Source organism: Canis lupus, chromosome 16, assembly GCF_048164855.1.
Source record: "Canis lupus baileyi chromosome 16, mCanLup2.hap1, whole genome shotgun sequence".
In the NCBI taxonomy this organism is placed as follows: domain Eukaryota; kingdom Metazoa; phylum Chordata; class Mammalia; order Carnivora; family Canidae; genus Canis; species Canis lupus.
In genome coordinates, this window is record NC_132853.1 from 5,791,142 (window position 1) to 5,803,447 (window position 12,306).

The window sequence follows — 12,306 nt, forward strand, 5'->3', positions numbered from 1 at the left end:
GTACTTGGCTGAAGGCCTTGCTTCCTTCTGAAGTGGGGAGAGGCTCATCTGGAGACAGGAACAGGCAATCCCAGAGGCTTCCCTAAGATGTTTCTCCATCTGGAATGGGGCTTTCAGAACTGAGCCATGTGTGTATGTGTGTGTGATGATGGAAGAGAAGCAGTGGGGAAGGCAGTGTGGTGTAGGGGCAGAACCGGGGACTCTGGAAGCCACAGACCTGACACACCAGCTCTCTGAACCTCTATTTTTGCATCTGTAAAATGGTGATGTTGGTGATAAGACCCTGCTTCATAAGATCATTGTGCAACTTCAGGGAGATACTGTGTGCGAGGACCTAGCCAGAGTGAGCCCCAGAACTTGAGAATTACCGTACCAGAGGTCTAAACTCAGAGGGTTGCCCTTTGGCCATCCTTGCCCCAGACACATTTTATTTGGCCCTCATGGTGTCTAAAAATAGTCCATTAGTCAAAAATCCGGTAATTTCAAATAAAAATCTAGACTTCTGGTTTCTATTGAAAATTGCAATGTGGGGCACCTGGCAGGCTCTGTCAGTAAAGCATACACTCTTGATCTCAGGGTTATAAGCTTGAGCCCCACATTGGGGGTAGAGGTTATGTAAAAATAAAATCTTTAAAAAACAAAGGAAGAAAGAAAAAGAAAGAAAGAAAGAAAGAAAGAAAGAAAGAAAGAAAGAAAGAAAGAAAGAAAAAGAAAATTGTGTTGTTCACTCACAAATTCAGTTAATACACCTACTGTATTCCAAGCCCTGGCCTTGGCAGCTCTCCTCCTCGATCCTGGTGGGCTGGATCGTGGCTGCCTTCTACATCTCTCAATCTCACCACATCCGCAGGTCCCATGGCACTCTGGTCTCTGCTTGGCCCTGTGGGCATCTCCATTTGTGACCATGGCTTTAACCCCTGTCTCATCCGCCTCCCCTCCCCCCTCAGCAACTGACCAACCACATCCGGGACACACTGCCGGGGCTCCGGAACAGGCTGCAGAGCCAGCTACTGTCCATTGAGAAGGAGGTGGAGGAGTACAAGAACTTCCGACCTGATGACCCAGCACGCAAGACCAAGGCCCTGCTGCAGTGAGGCCCGCCCCAACTCCTGACACCCCAGCACTGAGCTGCCCCTCTGCACCGGGCTCTCTCAGGGCTCCCTCCACCCAGGGCTCCCTGCACAAGGCTGCTGCAGCCCCCTCACGCCATCCCACTCTCTCCATCCCCAGGATGGTCCAGCAGTTTGCTGTGGACTTTGAGAAGCGCATTGAGGGCTCCGGGGACCAGATTGACACCTATGAACTGTCAGGGGGAGCCCGCATCAACCGGATCTTCCATGAGCGCTTCCCCTTTGAGCTAGTCAAGGTAGGACAGTCTCCCCAGGGGCAGAGTGGGGGAGCTTAGGACTACCCACCCTGCCCTCCAGGACTTCCACATGAACCTTTGCTGACCTGGTGCCGATAGGGAGTGGGGCCTCTGTCTTGGCCTTCTAGGGAGCAGGAAGGCCTGACCAGCTGCCTCTTGCTCTCCTGCACAGATGGAGTTTGATGAGAAGGAGCTCCGGAGAGAGATCAGCTACGCCATCAAGAACATCCATGGCATTAGGCACGTATTGGGACTGGGGAAAGGGGCTGAGCCCTGGAAGGCAGAGGGGGTCTCATGCCAAGGCACAGGGAGTGATAAAGTGAGCCGCCCTCAGGAAGGACCAAGAGCCCTGGTCCCCCATCCTCTCCACCCTTTCTGGCTCCCAGCTCAGACAAGCCCGAGCTGGGGGAGGTGGATGAGAGGCTTGCTGTCCTCCTTTGCTGTCCCTGGGAGCAGGGCCTGGAGGCTGGACCAGCTGGGCAGAGCCCAGGACATAGGTGACATAGGAGGCTGGGGAAGCATCCTCTGGGCTTGGGCCCCCTGCCCATCCACAGGATGAGACAGTTTCCTCCAGTCCTATCCAGGTAGCTGCACAAAGCTGCCAAAACCACTGGGGAGGGCCTGGGATGGAGCATTTAGGCATTGGCCTGTGTCCTTTTATGATGAAACAGGGTCTTTCAACCTTCCAGACCCTCCCATAGTCTCATTAGGCCAAAGTGGGTCTCACTCCACACCACCTCCCTCCTTCCAGCCAACCCCATGGCCTTTGAAACAGGAAGAGGGATTGGAAAAAAGACAAAAGCTTAGCCCCCTTCAAGGACCCAGATCTACATTGTTCATGTAACAAGAACATTTAAAGCACCTGCTATGTGCCAGGGAGTGAACAAGACCAAAATGTCCCTGCTTTTATACAGATTCAATTCCAAGGTTTGGCATGGAATTTACAAACTGATAACTGTACTGGCCACGACACAGAAAAAAATCTTCTCTCTTAGTCTTAAAATAAAATGTTTTATTCCCAGAGAGGCTCTTAAAGAGAACCCAGTTTGGCAGTTTTCGTACCATTTCTGGCCAGAGAACCTTTTGTGTGAACAGAATCTTCAGAGGAAGCAGGACATACATAATTATAAGCAGACCTTGCCTTGCCCCAAAGAGCATCAATTCAATGTCCTCCATTAGAATCCCTCCCGCCCATTTTACAGATGAGGACACTGAAGCCCAGAGAGGGGTAATAGCGGGAGGACCCCAAGGAGAAATCAGGGGGTCGGGTGGGCCCTGGCCTAGCACTCCTGGTAGGAGCTGGCCTGTGACACTGTGCCCTTCTCCCGCTCCGGGCGTTCAGAACGGGGCTCTTTACCCCAGACATGGCTTTTGAGACCATTGTGAAAAAGCAGGTGAAGAAGATCCGAGAACCGTGTCTCAAGTGTGTGGACATGGTTATCTCGGAACTAATCAGCACGGTTAGACAGTGCACCAAGAAGGTAACCCGGTGGCCCGGGCCAGCCCCCCCACCTCTGTCCCCATCCTGCACTGCTGCCAGGCGCTCTTTCCCCACACCCCCCACTGCCTCCTCGGTAGCATGTACAGACCTCAGCGGGGTGGGGGAGGCAGGCCACCCCAGACCCAGACAGGGGGCCTCTCTGAAGGGGCTTTACCCACCCCCTGGCCCCCAGGCGCAAGGGATTAGACATTGATAAGACAGGTGTGATGATGGATGTCCTGAGAGCCCACTAAGAGCTCCTCCAGCTCAGGGAGGATAGGCCTTGAGGGGCCCTGAGCCCCCTTCCAGCTTTGGGAGTCCTCTTTGGAGGTTCCAGGGAGGGAACACCTTGGCCCTGCAGACAGGTGAGATACAGGGCCTTCTTGGGTGTTGCTCTGGGGGTCTGGATGGCTAGAGGGGTGCAGAGGACCCAGGTCTAGCAGGTACCCTGACTCCCCACTGTCTTTCATCCTCTCCATTCTCACCTCAGCCTCACTTAGGACTCTCACTCAAGACCCTTCCCTTCCCTTCCATCCATATCCAACCTTCCAGGGACAGAGTCCTCTTCCATCTGTTCTGTCATCTGAGCCTCACAAGAACCACCCAAGGAGGGCAGGCCAGGGAGGATGGCACCCAAGCCACAAGAGGGAAACTGAGGCTTAGGCAATTGAGTGACTTGTCCAAGGTCATATGAGCTAGCAGGTGGCAGAGCTGTTACTTGAAGCCAAGGCTTTGGACTCCAAATCTAGTATTTGATTCCGCCCTCAGCCTCCCTCCCTTTCCTCTCCCCACTGCTTCCCTGGCCCCTCTCTACCACCACCTCCACTCTTTCTGTCTTTCCTTTTCTCTTTTTCTGTCTTTCCCAGCTGAGTTCCTCCAGACCATTTGGAGGAGAGGCAAAGGATGCCCCTTGAGGAGAAAGAAAAGGGCAGGAGTAGAACAGGATGGTGGAGAGTGGAGGTCAGGCAGCTACACAGCAACTCCAGGAGGCATCATCTGCACCACGGTCTATGCAAATGGAGCCCCTGGAGTTGTGCAGTGCATAGCCTGGGCAGCTGGGTGCAGCAATCCTGGCGGAGATAGGGAATTCTGCTAGGCTTTGGAGTCAGGATGAAGTGGATGCAGAAGGTGCTGGCAAACCTTGAATTGAAGAGAATGGGTGGGTGGGGTCCTGGCTTGGGTCAGCCCCTTAGGAGGACCCAAGGCTGTGACAAAGACAGCATTGGAAAAGACAGAGAGGGCCGGCTCAGTGTAGCTGAGGAGGGGCTGGGGGGCAAGCCCTGGGGAGACAATCTGAACTCAGTAAGTGGCCTTGTATGGAGCAGAGGCTTTGTCCCTCAGAAGCCCCCTGCCCCATACCCACAGAGCCCTGGGGGATATTTGGCAGCACCTGGGAGGTGCCGACCCTGGGTGGCGGTAGGGAGGGCCGGTTCCACACTCACATTGTCTTCTGTTCTCTCTCTCTTTCTCTGTGTCGGTGTCTCTCTCTCTTCCCCCATGCCCGTGCCATCCTCCACTCCTGAATCCTGGCTCTGCTTGGCTTTCACTCCCCTCCTTCTCCCCACCTGCCCATGGCTGCTCCTCCTCCCATCCCCTCCTTCTCCCTGGGTGCAGGACGGGCCTCTTCACACCTGACCTCGCTTTTGAAGCCACAGTGAAAAAGCAGGTGCAGAAGCTCAAAGAGCCCAGTATCAAGTGTGTGGATATGGTAGTCAGTGAGCTCACGGCCACCATCAGAAAGTGTAGCGAAAAGGTATGAGGGCCGCCAGGGCGGGGCTGGGCCTGGCCATCCCTTCCTTCTGGCCATGGACTCCCGTGGGCAGAACCATCTGCTGAGCAGGCCAGGCAGCCTCTCGGCTGCCCACGGGGACCCAGACGCCTGTGCTGGCCGGGTGATTCCGGGCCCTTAGTTTTCCTGATAGCTTAAAACCCTCAGTCTGCTTATACTTACCATCCTTTTAGGCTCCCAGCTCCGCTACAAGACTTTACTCCAACCCAAGCATCCTTTTCACCGACAAGAATGACAATGGTGACAATGATGAGAAGGGGATGGCTGATGTTGATTGAACACCTATTAGGTGCCAAGCACTAAGCTCAGTGCTCATCCTTGTTATCTGACTTAAGCCTCCCCAACAATCCTAAGAAGTGGGTAGTGTTAACCCCATTTTACAGATGAATAAACTGAGTCTCAGAAGAGAAGAGAGGAGCAGGATTCAGATTTAGGGAAACTGAGGGAATAGATCTGGGATCCAGGCCTCCTGGGGTGGGGGGGAAGCTATCCCAGTTCCTCAAAACCAATTTGCCTAAAAGCATATTGGATTACTCACTTTATAGTAATCCATATGCATTTAACAGGATCAGCCTCTTTTGGGTCTGTGAACTTTTAAATGCCTTCTTCCTATTTGTCTACTTTTGGGCATTGTGAGGATTTTTAGCCAGATCTTCTGAAGGCAGTTCTTCCCAGGGGAGTGCAGGAGAATCAGTTGCCTTGGGGGGCCTTCCTAGGATTCAGATGCCCCTATCCAGCAAGGTGAATCAGAATCTCAGGAAGAGCCCAGCCTTGCCTATACTTGAAAAATCTCCCTATGCTGGGAGGTGGGGGCACTTCTGCCTCAACTTCATGTTTAGTTTCACGGGTTTCGTGAGTCATGTGCACCCCTTTCGTTATCCTGTCTCATTTTGCCCACTTTTATGCCTAATGTGGACAGTAAGTAAATTAGCATCCATTCCATGCCTTTTCCAGGTGGAATAAGATCTGGGCTGGACTCCCCACTGCATAGTATTTATCGTGACATCTGAGTCATGGTCCTACTGCACTGTGAATACTAAGCAACACAATCTTACTTTTGTTAAACTTTAAAAATTACTGAGTTTATTTTTTTTTTTAAGATTTTATTTATTTGAGAGAGAGAGAGAGCACGAGCAGGATTGGAGAGACAGGGAGAGAGAAAGAAACAGACTCCCTCCTGAGCAGGGAGGCTGATGCAGGGCTCGATCCCACTTTCCTGGGATCATGACCTGAGCTGAAGGCAGGTGCTATACCAACTGAGCCACTCAGACACCCCTACTGAATTTATTTGAAGCTGCCTCAAATCTCTTTACAAAAGAAGACAAGATATAATTAAATTTATTTAAATTTTAGCTTTTCATTATAAAACTCTGTGTACATATATATACATATATATAGTCTCGATTTTTATTTTTTTATTTATTTTAATATTTTATTTATTTATTCATGAGAGACATACAGAGAGAGAGGCAGAGACACAGGCAGAGGGAGAAGCAGGCTCCATGTAGGGAGCCTGATGTGGGACTCGATCCTGGGTCTCCAGGATCACGCCCTGGGCTCAATGCGGCACCAAACTGCTGAACCACACGGGCTGCCCCACAGTCTCGATTTTTAAAATTTAGTAAATGCCAAAGCTTAAAAAGAGGGCAACAACCCTCCCTTTCCAGGGAGCCACTATCGAGATTTTGGTATGTGTCTTGCAAGCAACACTCCTTTTTATTTATTTTCTTATTTGTTTATTTTTTAAAAGATTTATTTATTTATTCATTCAGAGAGAGTGAGAGAGAGGCAGAGACACAGGCAGAGGGAGAAGCAGGCTCCATGCAGGGAGCCTGACATGGGACTCGATCCCGAGTCTCCAGGATCACACCCGGGGCTGCAGGCGGCGCTAAACCGCTGCGCCACCAGGGCTACCCTGACACTCCTTTTTATTTTTATTTTATTTATTTATTTATTTTTTTATGATAGGCACGCAGTGAGAGAGAGAGAGAGGCAGAGACACAGGCAGAGGGAGAGGCAGGCTCCATGCACCGGGAGCCAGACATGGGATTCGATCCCGGGTCTCCAGGATCGCGCCCTGGGCCAAAGGCAGGCGCCAAACCGCTGCACCACCCAGGGATCCCTGACACTCCTTTTTAAAAAATAAAATTATCAGTATTGATTTTGTTCTGATCATACATGATTGTCATAAAAATACTCAAATAGCACAGAGAAAGCAAGTCCCTATAATTGTACAACCCTAAAGATAAGGACTACTAACTTTCTAACTAATTACAAATACACAGCAATTTTAACCTAAATAGGATCATACTATACTCATTGATTCCAGAACTCTTTTTTACCAAGCAGTGTGTCATGGAATCCTTGTATGTAACTACAGGAAGATCCACCCTTGAACCGCTGAGTCGTATTCCACTGTAGGAAGGTGGTATCTATATATTCAAGATCCTATTGACATTTTGATTGTTTCAAGCTTCTTTTCTTCTACAAATAGTGCTGCAGTGAACATCCTTACAGATGTATTTATAGTACGTATCCTGTGGTTTCTTTAGGGCAAATTCCTAGACAGAGAATGGCCAGTCAGTGGAAATGAACATTCACAATTTTGGTAATTTCCCTACTTCCCCAAGATTGCCCTCCAAAAAGTTTTTACCAATTTGTCCTCCAAATCTTTTTTTTTTTTTTTTAAAGATTTATTTCTTTATTTTGAGGGAGTAGAGGGCAGAGGGAAAGGGAGAGAGAAAATCCCAAACAGACTCCCTACTGAGTGTGGAGCCTGACACAGGGCTAGATCTGTGACCCAGAGACCATGACCTGAGCCGAAATCACGAGTTGGATGTTTAACTAACTGAGCCACCCAGACACCCCCTCCAATTTTTTTTTTCTACACATAGATTTATTTACTCTGTTAGGTAGTCACACTGTGAATATATTAGTATCCTGCTTTTTCTTTTAGTAACACATGTTTTGGTGGGTTATATTACATAGTCTACATAAATCTATTTTAGTGGTTGCATAATATTCTACCAAACAGATTTATCATGGTTTACATAACAGCTTTTCTATTGGTGAACATTTACTTTTTATTTTATTTATTTTTTAAAAGATTGTATTTATTTGACAAAGAGAAAGAGAGCACAAACAGGGGGAGTGGCAGGCAAAAGGAGAGGGAGAAGCAGGCTCCTCACAAAGCAGGGAGCCTGATATGGGACTCCATCCCAGGTCTCTGGGGTCATGACCTGAGCCGAAGGTAGATGCTTAACGAACTGAGCCACACAGACGCCCCTTTATTTTTTAAAAAGATTTATTTATTTATTTTAGAAAGAGAGAGCATGAGCAGGAGGGGCAGAGAGAGAGAAAGGATCTCACGCAGACTCCAAGCTCAGCGTGGAGCCTGATGCAGGGCTCAATCTCACAACCCTGAGATCAGGACCTGAGCCAAATCCAAGAGTCTAACACTTAAACCACTGTGCCACCCAGGCACCCCGATTGGTGAACATTTAAATTGTCTCCAGTTTTTTCAATATTATAAATAATATGGCAATGAACATCTTTTTTTTTTTAAGATTTTATTTATTTATTCATGAAAGACACAGAGAGAGAGAGAGGCTGAGACACCGGCAGAGGAAGAAGCCAGCTCCATGCAGGGAGCCCGGTGTGGGACTCGATCCTAGAACTCCAGGATCACACTCTGGGCCGAAGGTGGCGCTAAACCACTGAGCCACCCAGGGATCCCCCTCTTTTTTTTTTTTTTTTTTTAAGTAATCTCTACGAACAACATGGGCCTTTAACTCATAATCCGAGATTGAGAGTCACACGCTTAACCAACTGAGCCAGCCAGGTGCCCCTGAACCTCTTCCTATATAAATGTCTATTTTTCTTTCTTTAGGATTTTTTCCCCTTGGGATAGATTCCTAGAAAACTGATTACTAGATACAAACATTTAAAAGCTGTGAAACACTCTACTGAATTGCATTCCAAAGGAAAGCAGTAAATATAGTAAATGGTGAAATTTTGGAAATAACCCCAGATATCCATCAAGAGGGAATCGATTATGTAAAATATCATGCAGCCAATGGCAGACTATAGCCATTAAAAGGGCAAGGTATATTTATTTCCATTCACATGTCCCTCCACAATGTACTGTTGAAAAAAAGCAGGTTTCAGAAGACAATATAGTATTTGGGGGGAAGAAATAATATATATAAATAACAAAATTCCAAAGTCATAGCCACCAAATTGCTAACCATTCTTTTAAAAGAGGGCAAGGAAAATAGGAATTTTTCCATTTCTACTTTGCAAATTTTATTTTATTTTAATTTTAAGATTTTATTTATTTATTCATGAGAGACACAGAGAGAGACAGAGGAACAGACACAGGCAGAGGGAGAAGCAGGCTCCATGTAGGGAGCCTGACGTGGGACTCAATCCCGGTCTCCAGGATCACGCTCTGGGATGAAGGGGGCGCTAAACCGCTGAGCCACCTGGGCTGCCCTGCTTTGCAAATTTTAGCCTTACAGTGAGTCTGTAGATTTTGTCAGCAGGAATCTTAATTAACGAAAAGGAAAGCTTATAAATTATTTTTTAAATAATGTTGCCTTTTGATTTATTTAATGAACAGTAATTATTATTTTTTCTTTACATGACAAAAATCCACCCATCTTCTTTATTTTTTTCTTTCCCAAGTCTAAATTTAGTAAGGTACCCCTGCCGGAAGCTTCTAAATAGTCAATTCTAACTCTTCCCAGGCCTGCTGGGATTACAACTTTCCTCTCTGGATGAAATCTGGAGTTTAATGACGCCCATGGGATGTGCTGCTCAATCTTCCTGACAACCCTAAGAGGGAAGGTGCTGTTACTGCCCCATTTCACACACGGAGAAACCGAGGCTCGCAGAAGCTGGCAGTCACTTTCCTAAGGAGAGTCAGCAGGGCAGGGGCTGGCTTTGAAACAAGCCCAGGCCCGCATCCTTGGCCACTAACTCACGGGCTCCGAGCTGACTGCCCCGCTCAGCCAAGGACTGGGAGAGAAATGTTCCATTTTAAAAACTGGCTAAAAGTCCTGGAAATGCTCAGAGACAGCCAGAATGGAAAAAGATGCTCAAAGGGAACAGAACTTCTCAAAGAGGCTGAGGCTGCCCTGTCATGTGTGACACGTGGAAAACTTGACACATGTAACATACAGGCGGTTAGTGGGAGAATTGGTCATGCTCTTTGGCAAATTGCTCCCTGTTCCCTCTTTGCCCACCTCTCCCCATCCCTCCACCCCCCTGCCACAGCCCTGCCCTGGGAGGAAGCACTTGGGACCACCTCAGAGGAAGTGACTCAGTCCTGAATCTCTGTCCCAAGTTGGCAACTAAGGAGTGGGAGCCCCTCCTTAGGCCTCATGGGGCAGCGAGTCCGCCAGACCCGTCTGGCTAGTGTTTGTTCTGAAGGCCCTGGTCTCGGGCTATCTCTCCTCCAGATCCTCTTTGCTTGGCCACGTCAGCCACACCTTGGCATAGCCATGGGATGGTCGGGGTGGAGGGGGACGATGAGCCATCTCTCACATCTACCTCTCCTGGGCATCCAGGGCACCACTTTCCTCCCCATCCTGCTGCCTCTCCCGACCCTGCCCCATCTCCTTGGCCTCCATCTTGCCCTCAGGATCACCACCTGTGACCCAGGCACACTAACCTCCAGGTCTCTTCCTGCATAGGGAGATTTACCTGAGGGGCCCCACCCAGGCATGGGAAGAGGGATGGGACTGGTTCAAGATTTGCCCGACCTGGGTCCCATGTGACCACCACCAAGTGGTGAGGGCAGCCCAGCAGGACTCCTGTGAGTGGACTCCCCATCATCAGCTCAATGAGGCCCCCTCCCTGAAGAGGAGCTTGTTCATGAACCAGAAGGGCTGATGTCCACTCACCCTGAAGAGGAAGGCAAAGACATCCACCCTTCATTCATTCTCTCATTCCTTCAACCTGCCCTCTCTGAGCCCCAGGCATGTGCCTGGCTCTGCTCCTCTGCCCTCAGGGCAATGACAATCCAGTTGTTGGGTGTGGGGGGAGCATAGAGAGGCCCCTAACCCAGTTCTTGGGGTAGTTAGGCTAGACTTTCTGGAGGAGGTGGCATCCAACAGTCCTGCAGGAGAATGAAGCAATGTGAGATTTGTCCAGAATCCCATTGAGCTGAGGGCAGAGTTCACAGAGGGAGGAGGTTTTAGAGTAACTTCCCCTTGGGCCTCAGTTGATAAAAATTGGAGGGACGTGGGTACCGGTGAGCTCCTACTCCAAAGGAGCGGGGTAGAGACAGGTTGGCTGGGCAGATGTTGCTGGGGATGATGGTGCCAGGCCGGGGCATGCAAAGGGAGGCAAAATCGCGTGGATTCTACCAAGAGGGCCCGGGGTCCAGCCAGGCCCCCGCGGGGTACTGCTCATGCTGCTGGCACCCCACTCCGCATGCCCCCTGCCCTGTGCCCTCGCATGCTTGCCTGTGGCTCCTGCATGTCCTGTATGTGCCTGCTGGCTTCCCCCTGCCCCCTCCCTCAGCTCTGACAAGGACCATTGCCTGTCCCCAGCCTGACTCAGGAGGCCAGCTGGCACCTCGGGCCCTGCCCTCCCCGGATTCTTCCTGGATAGGAATCTCAAGGCTGTTCTCTGCCTGATTCCCCACCTGACTGTCCCTCCAAGCCTTTGAGAGGACAAGGCATAGCTCTGGGGTCAGCGAAATCTTTGGGGGCTGACGGGCCCCCAAACAGAGGCCTCAGTCGAATAGTCTGTTTCCAAGAGGCCACTACCGAGGTGAAAGAGGAGGCCAAGCCCCGTGGCACTTCTGCCCATGGGAACTCACTGCCCTCCCCCCAAAGCTGCCCAAGTAGGCCAGGGACGAGGGCCTAGAACCGGAAAGACCCTCGAGTTGTCATTTGGAACCCACACTTGGGGGAGAGGGTGGCCGTGGCTTGGTGCCTTCAGCTTCCTGGGGACCCCAGGCCTCTCTTCCCCTCATCCCGGGCCTTCTGTGTGTGCCTCCCACGCCACGCCCCTGGATCCCCGGATTCTGGTGGGGTGGAGGAGCTCCCCGCCAGTGCCCCCTGTGTACGTGGCTCTCTCCCCTCCCGCCCCTCCCCAGCTGCAGCAGTACCCCCGGCTGCGGGAGGAGATGGAGCGCATCGTGACCACCCACATCCGGGAGCGTGAGGGTCGCACCAAGGAGCAGGTGAGTCCACAGCCCCTCCTGCCCCTGGGCCCTCCTCCCTCTCCTTCCCATTTTGCCTCTTCTGTCTTTGTCTCCCTCACGCTTTCTGGCCTCACACTCTCTGCTTCTCTCTCTTTTTTTTACTGTGGGAAAATATGTACAACGTAAAACATACCACCTTGACCACCTCTCAATGAGCGGGTCAGTGGTATAAAGCACATTCACACTGTTGTGCCACCGTCATCCCCATCTGTCATACCCCCCCATCTGTTGTCTCCAGAACCTTTTAATATTCCTCAGATGAAGCTCTGTGCCATTAATCAGTGACTCTCCAGCCCCTGCCTTCCCCCAGCCCCTGGCAACCACCATTCTACTTTGTGTTCCTACGAATTTAACAACTCTAGGAACCTCGTATAAGTGGAATCCTATAACCATGGTCTTTTTGTGTCTGGCTTATAACACTTAGCATAAAAAAAAACACTTAGCATAATTTTCGC

At 50.2% G+C, this 12,306-nt stretch overlaps 1 protein-coding gene across 20 annotated transcripts in view; it reads left to right on the top strand.

Annotated features, from left to right (window-relative positions):
* Window positions 1–12,306, top strand: part of DNM1 (dynamin 1) — a 45,750-nt gene that overhangs the window by 15,826 nt on the left and 17,618 nt on the right. For 14 of the 20 annotated variants that reach the window (XR_012008345.1, XR_012008344.1, XR_012008346.1 and 11 more), the window contains exons 7-11: window positions 948–1,090; window positions 1,231–1,366; window positions 1,539–1,606; window positions 4,461–4,599; window positions 11,744–11,830. Coding sequence is in view for 14 of the 20 variants with exons in the window: in XM_072778136.1 (XP_072634237.1) it covers window positions 948–1,090; window positions 1,231–1,366; window positions 1,539–1,606; window positions 4,461–4,599; window positions 11,744–11,830 (573 nt within the window). In the remaining 6 variants the exon portion in view is untranslated. Of the gene's footprint in view, window positions 1–947; window positions 1,091–1,230; window positions 1,367–1,538; window positions 1,607–2,708; window positions 2,848–4,460; window positions 4,600–11,743; window positions 11,831–12,306 lie in introns of all 20 variants that reach the window. The other 6 variants (XM_072778137.1, XM_072778124.1, XM_072778126.1 and 3 more) reach the window with 1 other exon arrangement.